This window comes from Dromaius novaehollandiae, chromosome 1 (assembly GCF_036370855.1).
Source record: "Dromaius novaehollandiae isolate bDroNov1 chromosome 1, bDroNov1.hap1, whole genome shotgun sequence".
In the NCBI taxonomy this organism is placed as follows: Eukaryota; Metazoa; Chordata; class Aves; order Casuariiformes; family Dromaiidae; genus Dromaius; species Dromaius novaehollandiae.
The window spans coordinates 197,908,063-197,926,173 of record NC_088098.1 but is presented as its reverse complement, the minus strand read 5'-3'; the positions used below and the strand labels follow the sequence as shown (position 1 = coordinate 197,926,173).

Genomic DNA, 18,111 nt, shown 5'->3' with positions numbered 1-18,111 from the left:
TACCTTGGAAATAATTACACAGTAGCAGAAGGTCATCATTTGCTCCTAACATTTTATCTGAATGACTGGAAAGGCAGATTTTTTTTCTTAGATTGACTGCTGTGCTAATTACCTTTGTTAGGAGCTGAATATGATAGTAAAGGCCATGGGAGAGATGGTTAACCAGAGAAGAGATACCCAACCTTGTTAGCAGAGCAGCTTCTAGACAGTTCTTCAGTACTTCATGGGTAGGTATCTCCTAAGTCAGGGGTATGGTCATAGGTTCAAGCCGGTGCTAAGTGCCCAGCTAACCTGCCTACTGTCACAGTTTACTTCACTATAAGACAGCCTACTGCCTTCTCATTTCATATGTCCTGGAAACAGGGAGGAATTTTGAGTGTCCCTGGTTCTGTCAGCCAAGTCCCTCAGGAACACCTGGAGTTTCCCCTGAAGTAGTTTCAGCTTCCCAAAAAAGACAAGCAAGGAGAAATAGTCGATAAATCTTACATCACCATGTGTTTCTCTTGAGTGAGGATCAGGCCTCGAAGGGGCAGCAGGATCCCTTTCCTTGCTGACCGCTTTTGTCTCAGACTTGCCGTGCTGAACTTTGATGTCACCAGACTCCAGTGATGCAGAAGCATTTGAACCTTCACTCAGCTGAGGGGCAGCTTGTTGGTCACACTCTTGGCCCACTCCGAATACCTAAAATATTAGAATGACTCAGGAAGAACCTTGCCTAGACCTCCCATACCAAGACGCACAATTGAAATACAAGATGTAACACACACTGGGCGGGTGTGACTGTGTGTAGATCGAGTTATCACCAAAGTGCCAGCAGAGCCATATCTGGGGGTGCCAAATTGAGTCTATAAATAGTATATATGTGTGTGGGCATGTATATACGTATGTACATGCGCGCGCGCACACACACACACACACACACACACACACACACACACTTATTTTTTTAAACCAGAGCCTAAATATTTAAGAGTGACAGTATGTGAGTTTCCAGCTGATGGTGCTCACCTGGCAAACTGGAAATCAGTCCTGGCTGCACTAAACTACACTTTACACTGGTCTAAGAAAAAAAAATGGTTGTGCTGCCAGTTTGTAGAGTTTTGACACGTTCTCATCATTCTCACTACACAGATTCTTCAGCTAGTCAGGAGAAAATAACTAAATTTGGAAAAATATTCAGAAACACACTGAGTACTTATTTTCCTTACAGATCACGATACACTGTTTTCCACTTCTAACGTTTTCATTTCGCTTTGATATTGTGACATAAAAAGGTCTGAATCCTTGTCTATGTTACCAACCACAGACACTCATATAGCCTCTAAAATAAAACCCAACCCAGCCAGTGCTGTGTATGTCTGTATGAACTAAAAGCTCCACCTGATAGATCAGATCTTAAAAAACTTAGACAATAGCTGACAATACAACTGACAACAAGCTGACAATATCAAACAGTCTACAGGATTGAGCCTGAATTTCAGAACATGGGATAAAATGCACAAATAAGCTCACCATGGCCAGATGAATTTCAGCCTCCTTAGAAAGTGCACTGATTGCAACATCCTACTCCGATGTTCGCTCAACATGTATTTTTCAGTCATACAATCTGCCTAAGTGTTCACAGTGTGCCTTTGATATCTGAGCACTTCACACAAACCTTGCTGCAGCAATGGCATTTGGGAGGCCTGGGAGATTCTGAACTTTGAGGTGAACCAAAAAATGGAATTAAAAGCTTGGGCATTGAAGGGAGGCTGAAAAGAGTCTGCAAGCCCAGCTATCCTGCCAGCATTTGAACTCGCCAAAATATTTTTGATGAAAAGACTTCAGCAAAAAATGGTATTTTGTTAAAGCTAACATGTTTCAAATACATACTTTCTAACACAACTTTGAGCAGGAAGGACACATGCATACCTTTTGGATGCAGCAAATCAGGTCCCCTCCTCTGTCAGAATGATCAGAAATGAAAAACTTTTTTCAGTCAGGAGCAGTAAGCTGAATCTCCGACACCTTTGATAATTGCGCTAGCAAGCAGGCATGTATGCACTCTCTGCCCCTTTCCTACAAATTTTCAGAACACACCTTTCCATTCGGGTGAACCCTTTTGAAAGGTTTTGCTTTTGCTCCAAATGAAATAAAATTCAAACCTTCTTACTTAAATCACAGAACTTAAATCACCATCCTCTGTTTAGCAATACTTTTATTAGTACAAGAAGCTGCATGTACATTTACTTCCGAGGGGTACTGTAGGAACTATCTGCCGGGAAGAGGACAAGCACAATGATGGTAGATGCCTATGGCTGGGACAGTAAAAAGGATGATTTTTGCCTGAATGATGAAGAGTTCAACCCCAGAATCAAGTTAAGTAGTTTGTTAAAATGAATTAGTGCTGGGAAGTACTGTAGCTGTTACTGAAAAAAACAGTAAAAGAAGGTGTGACATTTTTTCCTTCAAAATAATAAAATAAATATGACATTAGATATATTTTTGCCTCACAGAAGAGATTTTGGGGACATTAAAAAACATTTTTAAAACTGCACAATATAGTTTTATAAAACACAGCTGAGGAACTTCAGCTTTGTACATTATTTAATTAAAGCATGTACAGTAAAAGTAATGGGAATGTAAGTTTGTACTTATTTCCAGAAAATAGACTCATTTAACAAACAATGTTCCAAGAGTAAATAAACCTTGTAATGCAATTTAGAACAAATACACATCAAGTTACTGCAGTCCTATACATGTACATCAGCTGTCAACAGCCAATTCATCTGCTGTGTAGCCATAACACTTGATTTACAACATGTGTAACAGCACACAGATGGTAAGATGCACAAAGCAATGTACGCAAGATAAAATGTTACAAAACACTAGTCAAAATAAAATATATATGCAAGTCATCCCTAGTATTTACAACAAATAGTTTTAAATTAGAGCTCATTCAGGAGGCATCTCCTACATACAAATGCCCCACTTTTAGAAAAAAAGAGAAAGGCAGTCAAAGAAAGATATGGTGTTAGTTATGGCTAAAGACCTTTGGCTCCAAAACTCTGTTATGATTATTTTCAAAAGACAACTAAAATGTGGAACATTCGAGTAGTCTGTCTTTGAACTCCTTTATTACACTGACCACTAAAATGCAATGTGAAATTTAGCATGGCAAGAGCCACTTGTAAAACTATCTTATTATTTTGTACATCAAATGCTCTGAGTTAGATGCAATTATGGTTTGGCATTATCCTAACCCAGTAGGAACACATTTGAGGACAATTTTGTTTTACTGCATCTCATGCTTAAAGTCTGAGGTTATCTGCTCAGCAGGCCATCAGGAAGGCTCTGGCTGTGCTTTATCTAAATGAGGCACAACTGTGCTTAGTAGTTGCCCTAGAACAGTTGATAGTAACTTAAAGCTTGGGAAAGCAAGAGAAAAGAACAGCTGTTGCATTCACATTTTTCTGATGATATGCAAATTTTGTCATCAGATGTAGGATCAAGACTTTTGAGTTTTGCTGAAGGGAACAGTTGCTAAAATACAAACTTTTACGTTTTATTTGCAACTATTTTCTCCACAGACTCTAAAATCAGGGTGAACCTCTCAGTAAATATTTGCATTAATTGCTGGATAATGGAATTGAGTGCTTTCATTTAACTACAATTTGTTCAAAAGATTATGGTGTAGCTTAAATTTGTCCTGTCTTGTTATATTTTATTAGTCTTCCCTGCATAGCCAGCACATTCCTTGACCAATAAATAAAGGACCCAATAAAATGCATATCATGTTGGTCTCCTCTTAACCTGTTGCAAAATCAGATTGCAAATAAAGACACTGAGAATATTATAAACAACCACATCTACATATAGGATATTATATGTAAAACTTTCCTGAGTAATCTGCACAATGAAACACTTGCTTTTCATCTCTCTGAAATTAAGTTCTCTTCAGAAGAAACCCGATACATCCAAACCACATGCAAACATTTCTGTTCATTTTTAGGGCTAAGGCACCAGCACTACTATATGGAAAGAGCCTTTGTGGGCACTGACATGTCAGAAGATACATCCCAAAATCTGTATTTTTTCCAACAATCCCACAGGATCCAGCCCTGAAATTGAGACGGTTTTATCAAAGACAAGTATGTAAGTAAGCGTGGATCTCGTAATGTGTTCAGGCCCACTGAGCATGGCAGAGAAACGTGACCAGCTGGGAAAGCTGCTGGGTGTGCACTGCAATACAACTTCAGACCTTTTTAAAAATCTAGAACAAATCTTTCAAAATGTGATTATGAAAAATTCTCCACTTCCATGGTATGTGCACCACTTTGGTTTGCAGGCCTGAACATGGCAAGCACCCAGAAAAATGAGTATATAAGAAACACTTAAAAAAGGGTTGCTCATTTAAGAGGAAGAACATGCATCCATGCCTTCATTTGGAAGTCCGTTTGTTGCGTTTAAATTGAACATTCAGAATTATCTTTCAAAAAATTCTGAAAGGAGATGGCTTGTTTTAAACATCAAAAGAAACACACAACCCAGCCAGCTGTTTCACTAACTTTCTCGTGTACTTTCTTTAAACTAGATCATTGAAAATGTAAATGTATATTTCCCGTTCTTAACTGTTCCAGGTCATTTTCCATCACTATGGAAAAGCACAAGCAAAGAAGTTCACTACGCAGTGAACAATACAACTGAGCATCACCAGACTTTGCATCATTGCTGAGCTAGCTATATATACAAGGCATTTGAAATGTACAGTTGCCAGATGTCATTTAAAATCAAAACTATAAACCTGGGCTTTGCAGAAGTTGCTGCAGAGTTATCAAATCACAAAATCATCAGGCTAGTGGACTCCACAACACTGATGATAAATAAAAACATAGAGGTAACAATAGCAGTAGGAACAAATACATGTTTAAAATAAGGCTTTTTTATATTGTTAGTAAGATGCTTGGCCTCTAGCCCCTTTTTGTTCTTCATATGTTACATATTCATGACAAAGCTGACTGTGTCCATTGTCAAAGAATACTCTTGGATCTATCTTTATCATCAGATAATGCCCCTAATCAGCAGCATATGATAAAATATTTGAAAGACATTCATAACAAATCAGTTCTGAAACATATGGAGTCTTTCTTTCCTTCCATATTAACAACAGTCTTGCCATCTTTAATGAAAATTATCAAACAGAAATGATCAGTGCTGCATAAATCAAGATCCTGTTTCCTCCTGGTGGCTTTTTAAAAGTTATTCTCCCAAATCAACTTCGTGTCATAGGCAAATTAGGGCAAATTAGGTATTGCAGACGCTAGCCAGAGCTGACCTTAGTCAAGACAGGTCCTTCCCCTTCCAATACAAAATGATGGTTCTTAGACAAAAATCCATTTCTGATCCACACAATTTTTTTTGTCCATTCCAGTAAGGATTTCTCTTTCTTTGTGAAGAAACAACTGGTCAAAACCCACTGTCAATTGACTGTGCGTAAGAAGCATAGATTCAGACTGCCTCAGGAACTTAATGGAGATTTACGTTACCATTCATCCATTTTTTAAGTGAAGCTGTATGAATGGGGAGTACAAAGTGTGAGAATTATGTAACACAGACTATAGTGCCAGCAGTCTCTCATACTTTCTCGACTCTAACTTTGTACATTCACATTAGCTCCATTAAAAAATAAAAAAATACTTTTTACACTGAGAAGTAAGCACATCAGAAGTATAAAGAAGCATCTCCCAGGCTAAGAAGTGCACAGAAAGTGATATAAAAGCTGTATACTGAAAAGCATACATGCATGCGGTATATTGCTATGACTGAAAGTGATCAGAGATGCCATGGGCTCCTCTTGTTTTAACTTGTATGCAATAAATGCACAAATCTTTATAGTCCATTTTGCACTCTGTTCATGTTTCTATATGACAGAACAAAATTTCCCTGTTCCAATCTGGAATATGATAAGGCCTTGCGGGACTATCTCCTGCCATTTGGCAACTTAATAGAAAAAGACAGGAAGGATTAAGGTCCACCAAATTCTGCAACAGTACATCAATCATATGGGATCTCTCCACCTGATTTTAATGGGTGGTCCCTACTCAGTGCTCCAAAAGGAAGGGGAAAACTCCCCTAAGATTCCCTGCTGATATACCCTTAGGGAAAAATTCCTCCCTAACCTAAATTTGGCCATAAGTATAAGATCAAGAAAAATGAAATGTTACAATGACCTGAATAATTCCATCATTATTTGAAGATAACTAAGAAACAGAGATCAAATACTGCTGCTTTAGAACAACAGCAGCTTGTCTTTGTCAGAAGGGACTCTGTTCTTCATCAGCAATGCTCACTGACACCACTGACATTGCTTCCGAACAGTGGTGATGAACTTCACTCCTCTTCCAGACAAAGGTGGTATTTCTGGCTCAAGGGAGCCTAAGTTTTTCCCTCCAAAACTGACGATTCACTGAGCTCAAATAAGCTTAACTGTGTCTCAAAGGTTCTTCTCGGGAATAACTCTCCCGCCGTGCTGGTGTCCTTCCAAGGCGCTTGGCCTCTCACTTCTTGAATGGGGTGAGTTTGTTGAAGGTGTGCCAGAAGAGGGACGGCTTCCGCTTGGGCTCTGCCAGGGCAAAAACCTGCTGCTGCGGGATGCTGGTAGGCACAGTGATGTGGCGCTGATGAATGGGATGCAAGCTTTGGTGTGGAGGAGGCATAGGACACCCGTTATAGCTTACACCTGCAAAATGAATGGTTTACAGACACGTATGAGACACCTAGCAAAGTAACCGATGCAGGGAAAAATTAAGTACAACAGCAGGGAACAAATCCAATGGTCAGTAAAGTTGGTGGGAAATCCACCATAATCTTGAATGGAAGCACTACTAGGTGTTAGCTTTTCTAATCTCAGACTTTTTTGTCGTTGCTTTGACTTGGCTTAAGAAGAAAAGAGAATAATATCAGTACAAATAACATTACAGATTTATCAAAAAATCAGCAGCTGTTTCATAAAGCCTGGCAATATTGTTTGCACAGGTAAATTTTGTTATTTCAAAGGAAAGACACTTAAAAGACATGCTGTCATTGTAGCCAGCTCTTGGGTAAGGCTGGGTAAAATATTACTAACAATAAAAATACATTTCTTCAATTTGGAGAATACTTTTCCAGCCTAATGTTCTCAGACTTTGGCTTTTGCGCATTCTGAATATAATCTCCTGACCTCTATTTCCAGCCACTCCCTGATAATCCGGAAAGGTTCATAATCCACTATTATTTTATAGGCATCTAGTGACTGATAAAGAGAAAATGCTTTAATAATGTTGATCACAGGAAGCAGAAGACTACCTAACACAAACTCCTTTTCTCCTAAATTCAGACTTAATCTCTTCCCAATTGCTCAATTTATTCATTCAACACACTAAAAATTTAGGCAAATTTGACTTTAAGACTGAAAAGAACAAAATCACAACACATCTTCTGACAGAGAAAAGAAATAAGTTTTTTTTCCATTTTTCTCTGGTCCATCTCTATGCATGCTAATCAAATTAGCAGGAGGATAAAAGGCAGCCGTCTAAAGTGTGTTATTATCAATGCAGCAACATGTGGCTCCCTGAAAGAACACTACAATATTTTAAACAGAAAGCACAGAAAGCACTAAGAGGAGCAAGCTGTCAGACTAAGAGTGATGGAAAGAAACAGTAACTCTCATTTCTAATTTAATCTCTGCACACACTTTCCTACATCCTTGAATAAACCACTTTCCTTATCTGTTTTAAGTTTCTTCTCTGATAAAGAGATAATACTGACTTGCCTGTTTGAAGGAGACTGGGAAGCTGATTCAGTAGAGAGTTTATAAAGGTATTTGAAATTGAAATACAAGCTAAGGGAAATATCTGAATCCCATCTAAACCAATGACAATTTTTAAAAGATAAAAAAACTTAACCATAGTCAGATTGTATTACTTCTTAATATAATACACAGTGGAATACAATAAGAATGTAGAGCAGTTCTTAAATACCCACCTTTAATTTTTCCATGCCTTGATTTTCGGGCATTCTGCATGGCTTGTTTCTTCTGATTTTCTGAGATTTCCATTCCTATGTCAAAGAGCAAATAAGGACACTGGTATAAAAACACTGTATCTAATAGCTGATTACACTAAATTAAAACTGTTAAGTAAACTATTAACCATTTTTTTTGTAATTTTAAGTAAATCTTAATAGTAATGTACCCTAAGTTTTCAAAAGCATGTTTTACTTTGTCAAATATATTTAAAGATTCAAACTTTTTCACTGGGATAACAACAGAAACATTAACTTGGCAATAGATTAGTGGGGAAAGCTTGTTTTTCCTATTCCAGCAAATGGCAATCACTGGGGAACTAACTAGCGAAAATGTTCTTTTAATAGGTAACTCCGGATAACTAGAAATGAAAAAATGTAAATTAACAGTTCTGGAAGCTACATGCTACCAAGTAGTAGATAAAAAAGGCAGAATCTGTTTCTCTTTTCATTCACTCTGAGCTAACTTGCGTTAACAAACTGAAGTCATTGGTATTGCAATAGCACAAATTTGGTACAAAAGAAAACTTCACTCTTAATATCTTCATGTTTGAAATACCCAATCTTATTGCAATCTTCACCTTGCTCAATAAGAGGAAACTACCTATTTTCCTTCCACATTTTCATTGCTTACACCCTCTGTGTTTAACGAGTTCATTTGCTGATCCATATGGAATAAAAGATTTGATTTTAAAAGCTGAAAAAGCTTTCTGTGCACTGAACAAACTCCAAGGCATTATCTCAGATTGGGCCTTTATCTAAGTCTGTGCTTTTGGCTGGCATAAAGCAGGAATTGTCTTAACTACTTTGCACAGTCCTTGACTGAACGAGATATGAGATGGATATCCCTGTGCTACGGCATGTTGTGTGTGTGCCAGCGAGGAACGAGCATCCAGTGCCGATGCAGCAGAAGGCTGAGGAGGGCACGTGGCCTCTGCTCAGAGGAGATGGTGCCCCCTAACCTGCCAGGCACTGAAGCAGCATCTGAGGCGGTTGTGGCTGCATCACACTGGGGCTGCCTTCTTCCCAGCCCGGTTTCTCCTTTACTTGTCTCATCCTTGTATGACTGACGTGGTGCTACAGTATGTGGTCAACCCTGAGCAATTTAGTATCATGTCCTAGGGGTGATTGACATGTGCTGAGTAGAGGGAAGCCAGACATCTGCTATGAAGGGTCTCCAGGTGAGCGGTGTGAGCTGGGGCGCAAGTACAGGCACTCTGGTTTCCTCTCCCTGTGCGCAGGACACGTGATTCATGGATATGCTATGTTAGCACAAGCAGAAAGCAGGGCAGCACAGAAATTGCAATGCAAAGTCAGAAGAACAAAGCTGCTGGTTGAGTTCCATTTTGCACTTTCCTCCACTTCTCCATACTTTTAAAATTCCCTTTACTTTTTTAGCCTGGACTTATAAAGAAGCTATTACAAATCAGCAAATACATATAATACAACAATGTTTAGCTATAATTTGGGGGTTGCGGAAGTTTACTCTCTTTTATTCTGCAATTTTTTTTTCATAGGAACAAGGAAACAGCCAAAATTAAAAAGAAAAACAGAAAAAAGCAATTTCATCGACAAAGTTCAGATCATTTTCTTAGGGTTACTATTAGCGGTTTTGGAGAATGATTTTTTGGCTATGGCCTTTTTTTCACATACATTCATAGAAGCTAAGAAAAGTTTGATATGGTTTGGGAGACAATGACCCGCACCAAAGCGTCTTTGAAAATAGAAGTAAAATGCCATTTGCAATTCTGAGTTTGAAGAGTTGTTCTTTGATGGTTAGAGGTTTCCTGTGAATTCCAGCAAGATCACTTACAAAACCAACAAGATAAATTTAAACCTGAGGTTGAGAATACTGGCTCCTTTCCACTGGTTTTGGCTAACTGAAATGTTCAGCTATGCCAAAAAAAGGAAATCTGGGTCTGCTGGGTAATGGAGAAAACATCCAAGCCACTCACTGGGACTCACGAGACCACACAGACGTTGGCTATTACAATTCAATTATCTTTCTTCTGGTTCAAGATACTGATGTGAGAACAGGTACCTTAAATCTGCATAATCAGTTGTTACACTTGAAAAGCAATAGTTTCCAAAAGGCTGGATTTTACACAGGCATTCAGGAACACAAAAAGCTGCATGTGCATATGTCACATTATAGGAGATAAATTTTCTCATCATACAGTGATTTTCTTCATTATATGACACAGTGCCTTAGGAACAGAAAAGAACTGTGGACCCTCCTGTGCAATCCTTGCGCTCATCACCATGACCTAGCCCTAAATAAGGGTTAGTGCTATTACTACTAACCTCACTGTTACCACTGCTGCTGCCGCACTGTTGAAGCGCCACCCTTTTTGAGGGTGATCTCAAAAGGGGTGACCGGCCTGATTTTCATGACGTCCCAGTGGAATAATTATATTTAGGGTTGTAGCTGCTACACCTTTGCAGTTTCCTCATGCTTGGGGTTTTCTGGTGGAGCATCACCTACAAAGAATGGTAATACACCACTGCCTGCACAAGACAGACCTGTTGCTACCATGAGCAGGTACGAGTGTGAATGTCAGAAGCATCCCAACATAGAAAATTTGCGTGCCCAATGTGCTCTCCCAGTGCTCCAGAGAGGAACCATGTCAGAAAGAGGTGTACATACAGATTTGTAGAGCTCAGGAAAGTTCCTCAGAAAGGATAAGGAATGGAAAATGATTGCATTTTATCTTCTTTTGCTCATCCCCATTCAAAAAAGTGCATATTCAATATCTGGAAGATAGGCGCAAGCCATGGAGCTGCGAAGATGGGAGAGGAGGGATAGGACAGAGGGAGCGTCTGCTTCACTGTTTATTCTGGATACAAGATGACTGGGGCTAATTGCAACAGCTGGTGCAATGCGGGAGGATAAAGACGGGTTTTAGAATATGAATTGGTGTAATTTGAAAGTATTTTCATTATTATTTTTGGATTTTTAAATGATGGCTTGATCATAAAGCTTATCCTTATGAACTAAAAGAAACAACTTCAGAGCCATGAACTAATAATGCCCAGCAAGACACAAAATAACAGCCTAGCAACTATCTACAATATTTTCAGAGGAGGACTTATTTTTGTCATATTTACAACAGCATCAAACAAGAGGAAGCTGCTCTTTTCCTCATAAAGGTAATGTTATAAAAGGGAGACGTTCTTGTGCAGTCCGCATGCGCATGTGCACACAAACTTGCCTTACTGCTTTAGAAATGCAAAAAATAGTTTTATGTTATTACCATTGCTTTTTTTTATGGGTGTTTTCCCAGTGAAATTTTGCTGGACCTTTTGTCCCTGACCATATTAAAAGGGAGCTGTTATACTCAGCATGAAACTGTGAAAGTAACAATTTTAAGTAGCAATTCTAAATGTACATTCAAACAGATGTTACCGTCCCTAGACTGTCCCATCGGCTGTGGGACTGAAGTTGACCCTAGGATTTTGCAAGGTCCTAACTTTTTCCCTGTTCACGCAAGGTCAGGGCTTTGTTTCTCCGTAAATCGCCTTGGTGCTATTCTTTGGTCGGTAACTAATGACATTATGAGGCTGTACCGGTATCCTGCACACAGGAGATGCCATTATATAACATGCACAGTACAAACCTACGACTACTGCCGCTTGACTTTATAATAAAGTGTGTCTTAAGAACAGATGTTTGGGGCCGACAATTCATGCAATAGCGCTGGGATTTAGCATGGAATTTGTTATTAACTGTTTTTTGTGAAGTGAATCTGTCATATCTCATGAAGTTATGGAGTGTCTCCATAACGTAGCAGAATCACATCGGTGGCACTTGTGTCATGGATGTCAGAGCCAGCTGCTCGGAGCCTTTGCCCCACAATGACAAGGAAAACACACCCAAACAGCCCTCATTTACACAGCTGAAGTTCGTGTCTGGAAGGAAAGAGACAACAGTCCCAGAGCATAGAGTGCACTCCTGCACTGCGAGTGAAAGGGGAAAAGCAAGAACATTCCCCTTTGTTGTTACAGCCTTTGAGAGGAAAACCTTGCACTTACCCATTTCTTCATCTTCCTGAACTCTCCTCCTTTCATTTTCACATGCCTCCATCCATCTCTTCTTATCCTCCTGTTTTTTTGCACAGAATAAATGAATCTCTTCTGTTGCTCTGTTTATAATCTTAAAAGCATTCTTGACATTAATGTTAAAGTCTTTGTCTTTGCCATCTTCAGTGTCCACAAGTTCCATCTCGTCCATGTCCATACGATCCTTATAATACAAGATGTCCCTTCTCAGCAGGTCTTTCTTACAGAACACAAGCTGATGGTCAAAAAGGAAGAAAGTCCTCTGCTGGCTTTTGCCTTGCTTTGAAATTTTAGTCAGTTCTCCTGAGTGGATCAGTTCTGAGCTTCTGGCTAACACATCTGGTCCCTAAAAAAATATATATTTACATATAGTAGTAAGTAAATAATATTTTAAGACCTTACTGTGTATCTAACCATTCTCATTTTACTAATTAGTCTTATGTTCATTCAATTTTCTTATATTTTTATTATTAGATTTGAAAGTGTCTTAGAATGCAGATAATCTTGCACAGACAAACTCAGTGAGTGTGATTCTGCTCTTCTTTATCTCTGCATAAATCAAGAGGAAACTCTAATTATTAACGTCGGTGATGCACGTTCAAGTTCTGATAAAACTACCAAAAGTCAAAATAAGAGTCCACAGCTCTAACATAAAAAATCCATTTTGTCATTTTCTACATGTCAGTGTTATCTCAAGCGCATGCGTACATGCAATATCTGCTGCTCTTCCTGAGTAATAAACAAGGTAATCAGTAACACGATCACCGCAATGAGGCAACTGGACTTTAAACTGAGCAATGACCAGTTGAAATGTGGGCACCATAAACTCCCTGCACAGCAAGACACATCCTCCAGAGGACAGGAGGTACCGTACACAGGACCTTTGCCCACAAAAGGGACAGGCTGACACTTACCTCCCAGTCTACTATAGATACTTGCCACCGCGCGATCTTGTCTATGCTTTCCAGTCTTCGCTTTCGCTCATTGATCAGGCATGCTACATTCTTCATAGCCTCATACGCAGCTCTAATGTTGTTATAATCACTGTGAAATGTAGGCACATTTCAAAGATCACTTAGGCAGTGGATATGATGCAATTACTAACTGTAACGTGGTGCTTAAAGTATATTAGCCTGCACTACCCCATAATGCCTCTTTTCAGAGTACTTAAATAGGATAGATAGCTGATTCTCAGCCATCTTGAAGCTCATATAGTAGTCTGCACAGTTCAGTGCTACTATATTGCTATGCTTTATGCAGGAGCACATTACTAAACTGGTGCAGGGAGGCAGAGGAGGCAGATTTCTGAATTGAAACACTGGCCCTCCAGAAAGCAACGGTAAAACTCTCACTGACCTCAGCGATGCATACATTTCACCAAAGGAATTTGTTTATAAGGAAGATTTTAGAGGGAATTTATTGGAAAGGTCATCCCTTTAATCGTGTTCAACACCTGTATTTTCTCATTCTGCTTCCCAGTGACTGAGTCAATGAATGTGAACAGAGAACACAATGCAGGAAGGAAAAATAAGGTAACCAACCTCAGCAGGGCGAGTGAGGGCCCCAAGAACATGAACACCAAAGAGAAGAATTAAAGGAGGAGATGCTGACAGAGAGACCTGTTTTCATAGTGTGTGAGAGCCAAGACGGCCTCCTCCCAGCTGCTCCAGGATGAATGCAAGGCTCCTCATGCTCTTGCCTTCCTTCCACTGCTCTCTTCCCCTCCCGCTTTCCCTGAACTCCTCACATGCGTTTGCATCTCCCCTCCTTGTAGGCAGGTTTTGGTTCCCCTTTTTAAAGCATCCATCTCTCCTTCACCTTCCACAGCTGGAGTGTCTGAGAAGCAGGAAGGAAACAGACTTATTTCTTGCCTTAGGGTCCCAGCATAGCAGCTGCCTCCCCTCCTTTATCAGAACAACTCAGAAACGGAGGCAGGCAGAGAAAACAGTATGAGCTAGAAATAAATCCCGTAAGGAGGGTCAGCCTCACTGGCCTTTTTATGTGCTTCTGTCTCAGTTCCTATTTTCATCTGCTGATGATGATGGATGCACTTCCCTTCTCCCCTGCGTGTTACTCTCTTCTTATTTTTATCTCTGGAAACTCTTTTCTGCCATGCTGTATACAAAAAGTGAGATTAACAATAACAGGATCCTCTTGATGTCAGGGAGGTGTCCCACAGCGTGACCGCATGATATTCACACTGTTACTCTCACCCTTCCATATCTCAGTTCCTTCTTTCTTTATTGGTGTGTACATAAATCCTCACTTGTTGCATAACCTGTGGCCTTCACGGCAGGCAGTGCATGTTGTGTCTTTAATCATTGTATGAAAACAAAACAAAAGACCATCACTTAGAGCTACAAAAACAAGCTGCCTGGAGCTTTCCCAAGGCTCTGCGTGAGCGTGAGCATGCGTGTTTGTGAGCAGCTGTGTGTGCTGAGAGCATGGGCAGATTTGAAGGCATCTCTGTACGTTGTGCCACCAAAGAGGGAAACAAGCAGTAAGGGGGGAAGGTGGTCAGACCTTGCTATCACTTTATCTACAGGTTTAGTAGCTCACTGAATAATCTTCCTAAAATTATGAGCAGCGAAACAGCCATTAATGTTTGTATTTGCTGCAGAACTGAATAGAGGGCACTACACACCTGAACGTCAGTAATTCACACCTCCTCGACTGCGGCCCCTAGCGAAAATCCCACTGCTTCCAAGGGGAGTTTTCTCAAGGTTAAAAAAGTGCAGACTTTGGTCCATGAAACATTGCCTCGGGCCACATTTGGATTTTGAGCACGGGGGGGGGGGGGGGGGTCACAATAGGACGTTTTTCTTGTGGTTGTACAAGGTAAAAAGGCAGACATTTAAAGATAAAATCTTAATTTATTCAAAGAGCTAATCAGCCCACGGGTATACTAGAAAGGCTAATAGCCTGCAACTTCAATGGAGCAATTCATTTTTATCCCTGCTGAAAATCTAATTTCTGGGCTTTATTGCAAACAAATATTTTGGAGCAATGGAAGAACACTAAGTTTCCCTTTATCTTCTAGCATCCCAAGCTTTCTAGCAGACACCAAACAAAAAAGTATTTTCGTAATAAAACTGGTCACTTGAATTTCTGTTCAGTTTTGGCTGGATCTGGGTTGTTTGTACAATTACATGGAGTGGAAAGTCATTTGTTTCTTAAATTAACAAAAAGTCCTGAGAATCAAAATCAAATTCTGAATTTTAGATGTTATGGTAACAATGTGTCTCACATACACTCAGAATAACGCTTATGGTTTTCAGGTCTATGATAATGTTTACATTACTTTTAATACCTGAAAACAGTGTATGCATTATATAGGTTAATTATGTAATAAGAGTCAGTGTGTTAGTCACTGAAATGGAAGAATTATTAAATTAATAGTTTCTCTTTTCTCAGAAGCTCTTTTTTTCATGATACATTTCCTATTCTGTTATGGTCTGCACCAAAATTTATTATTTTTTCTGATTTTCATTATTTACAATCAGTGATAAAGACCCAACTTAGGCAGAGATAAAAGGGAACACTATGCTTTGCTCTAGTGAGGGTTCAGTTTTGAGGGACTGGGATCTTTATACTGAGTTGACAAAACGACTCAGATAGAAAAAAGTCTACAAGTAACAGATAACAAGGATCCTCATAGGAAATTTTTACGGGGGTACTAAGGAATTCTGGGGTAAAACAGGAGGGGAAGACACACCAGGACAATTAAAAAGTCAAGACAGCCGAATATCAGGAACATCCCTCGGAAAGGGTACACAGGGCAAGGAGTAAGCAGGAATGTGGTAACAAAGTAAATCCTGAATATGGATGACTATCCATATGAATCATGACTTGAGTCATGGTCAGATGATCCCAAAATATTCTGTATTTTTTGGGGACAATGAGTATTTGCCATGAAGTTATTGGGAGCTTTGCTGGAGGATGTTCTTATCGTTAGAGGCATTTTTCATTAGGAGATAGCAACAAAGAATGTATGAATACCTTGGCATCTGAATAACAACAGTTTGCTAATGTTGTCTTACAAAATTATTTTAAGTTACTTGCTCTCTCCCTTTATTGATCATTCTCTCTTAGCTTTTCCCCCTCTTGATTCTCCATATGTTCCCATGTTTTCTAACTATATCTTTTTACTGGGATTAGGAAACTTTCTTCCTACAACATCTTTTTTCTGCAGTGTTTATTACTTTTAAATTTAAGAAAAATAAATTACAAACTCAGTCAGATTATGTTTTTGTTCTACGACCCTCTTTACCTTTTCTTGTGTTGGTAAGATTATACAGCATCCCCCTTTCTTCTGTATATTTCCCTCTTCATTTCTTTGGACACACTGGCTTTCTTCAGTCTGATTTACAAACCTCTCCTCAGCACATTTTTCCTTCTCCCTCTTTTGCTTATTCCTCATGCTCTGGCACCCTGTCAGTCCCCCGTGCTACATTTCAGATACTATTTTTTTAATATTTTGATGGTTCCGAGAGGAATGCTTATCTATAGCAGTCAGTGGGAGTTTTGTTCCTCATCTAAAAAGACTCAGCGTGGTTCAGTGTTGCCTATTTCTGTCAGAAAGCTTGAGTAATTAGGTGTTATTACTCTTTAGGATTTATCTTTTTAATCCTCTCACCTGTGCTCCTGAGTGGTATATTTGAGCAATTCAGCAAGCTGCAGAGGGTATTTGCAGATTTTCTGAACAGGCGTGAGAAGAAAACCATCAATGGCAATGTCAATCATCTGCTGCAGCAAGCGACAGGCCTCAAAGAAGTGACGGTATTTGCCCTGTTTCATTAGCTTGGAAAGCTCAATGCAGGCACTGGGATGATTGTTACAATACTCTGAATAAATAGCAAAGCCTTCTTGCTACAAAAAAAAAGAAAAAGAAAAAATCAAAGCTTTAGTTAAAGTATTTGTCTATAAAGACTGACAGACATTTTGTAACATTATATGCAGTTGTATTAATTCATTGTTTTTTCTTTTTACGCAGTTTTTGCATGCCTACTTAAACAATTTGAGAGCACTGAACATAGTCCAGCTCATCTGTGATTACTAGAATTTTGAAAAGGAAACTTAATTGTGTACAGAGATACATTTGTACTAAGGAATGAGGGTAAATCTAAAATATTTAAATAATTCTTTAATTGTAAACACTCTGAATTCTAAAATGCTATCTATGCATAGTTTAATACTTGGTAAGTTAGTAAAATCACCTCCTTATCTGGTAACTTAGATTTTTCTTATATTTTGTTCATGTCATAAATAAAATGAATTTTTGTGACATACATGTTGAAGAAAGCATGACCCTATTTCGCTTAGATGAGGTTCATCTTTGTTGTATTGCTTCTCCAGATCTTTCAGAAACTTCCTTTGGAATTTGTAAATGTCTTCAATGTTCCCAAAAATGGTGCTTAACTGCGCCGTGGTGAACATTCCTGTATGTTTGCGACACTGCCGAATATAACCCTGGAAATGAAATAAGAGAACCTCTTTTTATCAAGTGTGAAGATATACAAACAGGTTCTACTCTGAACGAGCCCATTTAAACTGGCAGGAGCTGGGTGCTGCGATCTCAGGGCAGGTGTCTGGTTTCCGACCCTGCACACAAAACTGGACGTGCAATTTCAGGTTTGTGTTCAAGTGTTACGCTACCGGTTTTTCTAATCCAGCCTCTATCTCACAGTCAGTAGATGAGTCAGAGAACCAGATACCTTCAGAATATACAGAGCTCATTTGCATCTTCCTGTTAGCACGCCAGAGGGAGGCCTGGTGTAAGGCCCCATGTGTACTACCAGTTTAGCCGCTGTGCCGTTTTTGTCATTCACTTGTGCCATAACAGTTCTTCTCTATGTGAGGAAGAACAAATCCTAAACGATTAATATAAAGACAACTTCTGCCAAGGCTAACGTGCTGATTCCTTAGCGGTATGTAAGCAGGGCCCAGTCTAAGCCAGAGAAGCAAAATTAAAAACATGTTACAACATATTCAGCTGCTACTGTTTGGTAAAAT

General features: G+C 39.3%; 1 protein-coding gene across 6 annotated transcripts in view; it reads right to left on the bottom strand.

Moving 5' to 3' along the window:
- Positions 1-2,179: 2,179 nt before the first annotated feature.
- Positions 2,180-18,111, bottom strand: part of SPATA13 (spermatogenesis associated 13) — a 205,004-nt gene continuing 189,072 nt past the window's right edge. For all 6 annotated transcript variants that reach the window (XM_026108836.2, XM_064504999.1, XM_064505002.1 and 3 more), the window contains 6 exons: positions 17,389-17,568; positions 16,736-16,968; positions 13,014-13,143; positions 12,073-12,445; positions 8,002-8,076; positions 2,180-6,718 (listed from right to left, as the gene is read on the bottom strand). In XM_026108836.2, coding sequence (XP_025964621.1) covers positions 6,537-6,718; positions 8,002-8,076; positions 12,073-12,445; positions 13,014-13,143; positions 16,736-16,968; positions 17,389-17,568 — 1,173 coding nt within the window. In that variant the 3' untranslated portion in view covers positions 2,180-6,536. The remainder of the gene's footprint in view (positions 6,719-8,001; positions 8,077-12,072; positions 12,446-13,013; positions 13,144-16,735; positions 16,969-17,388; positions 17,569-18,111) is intronic.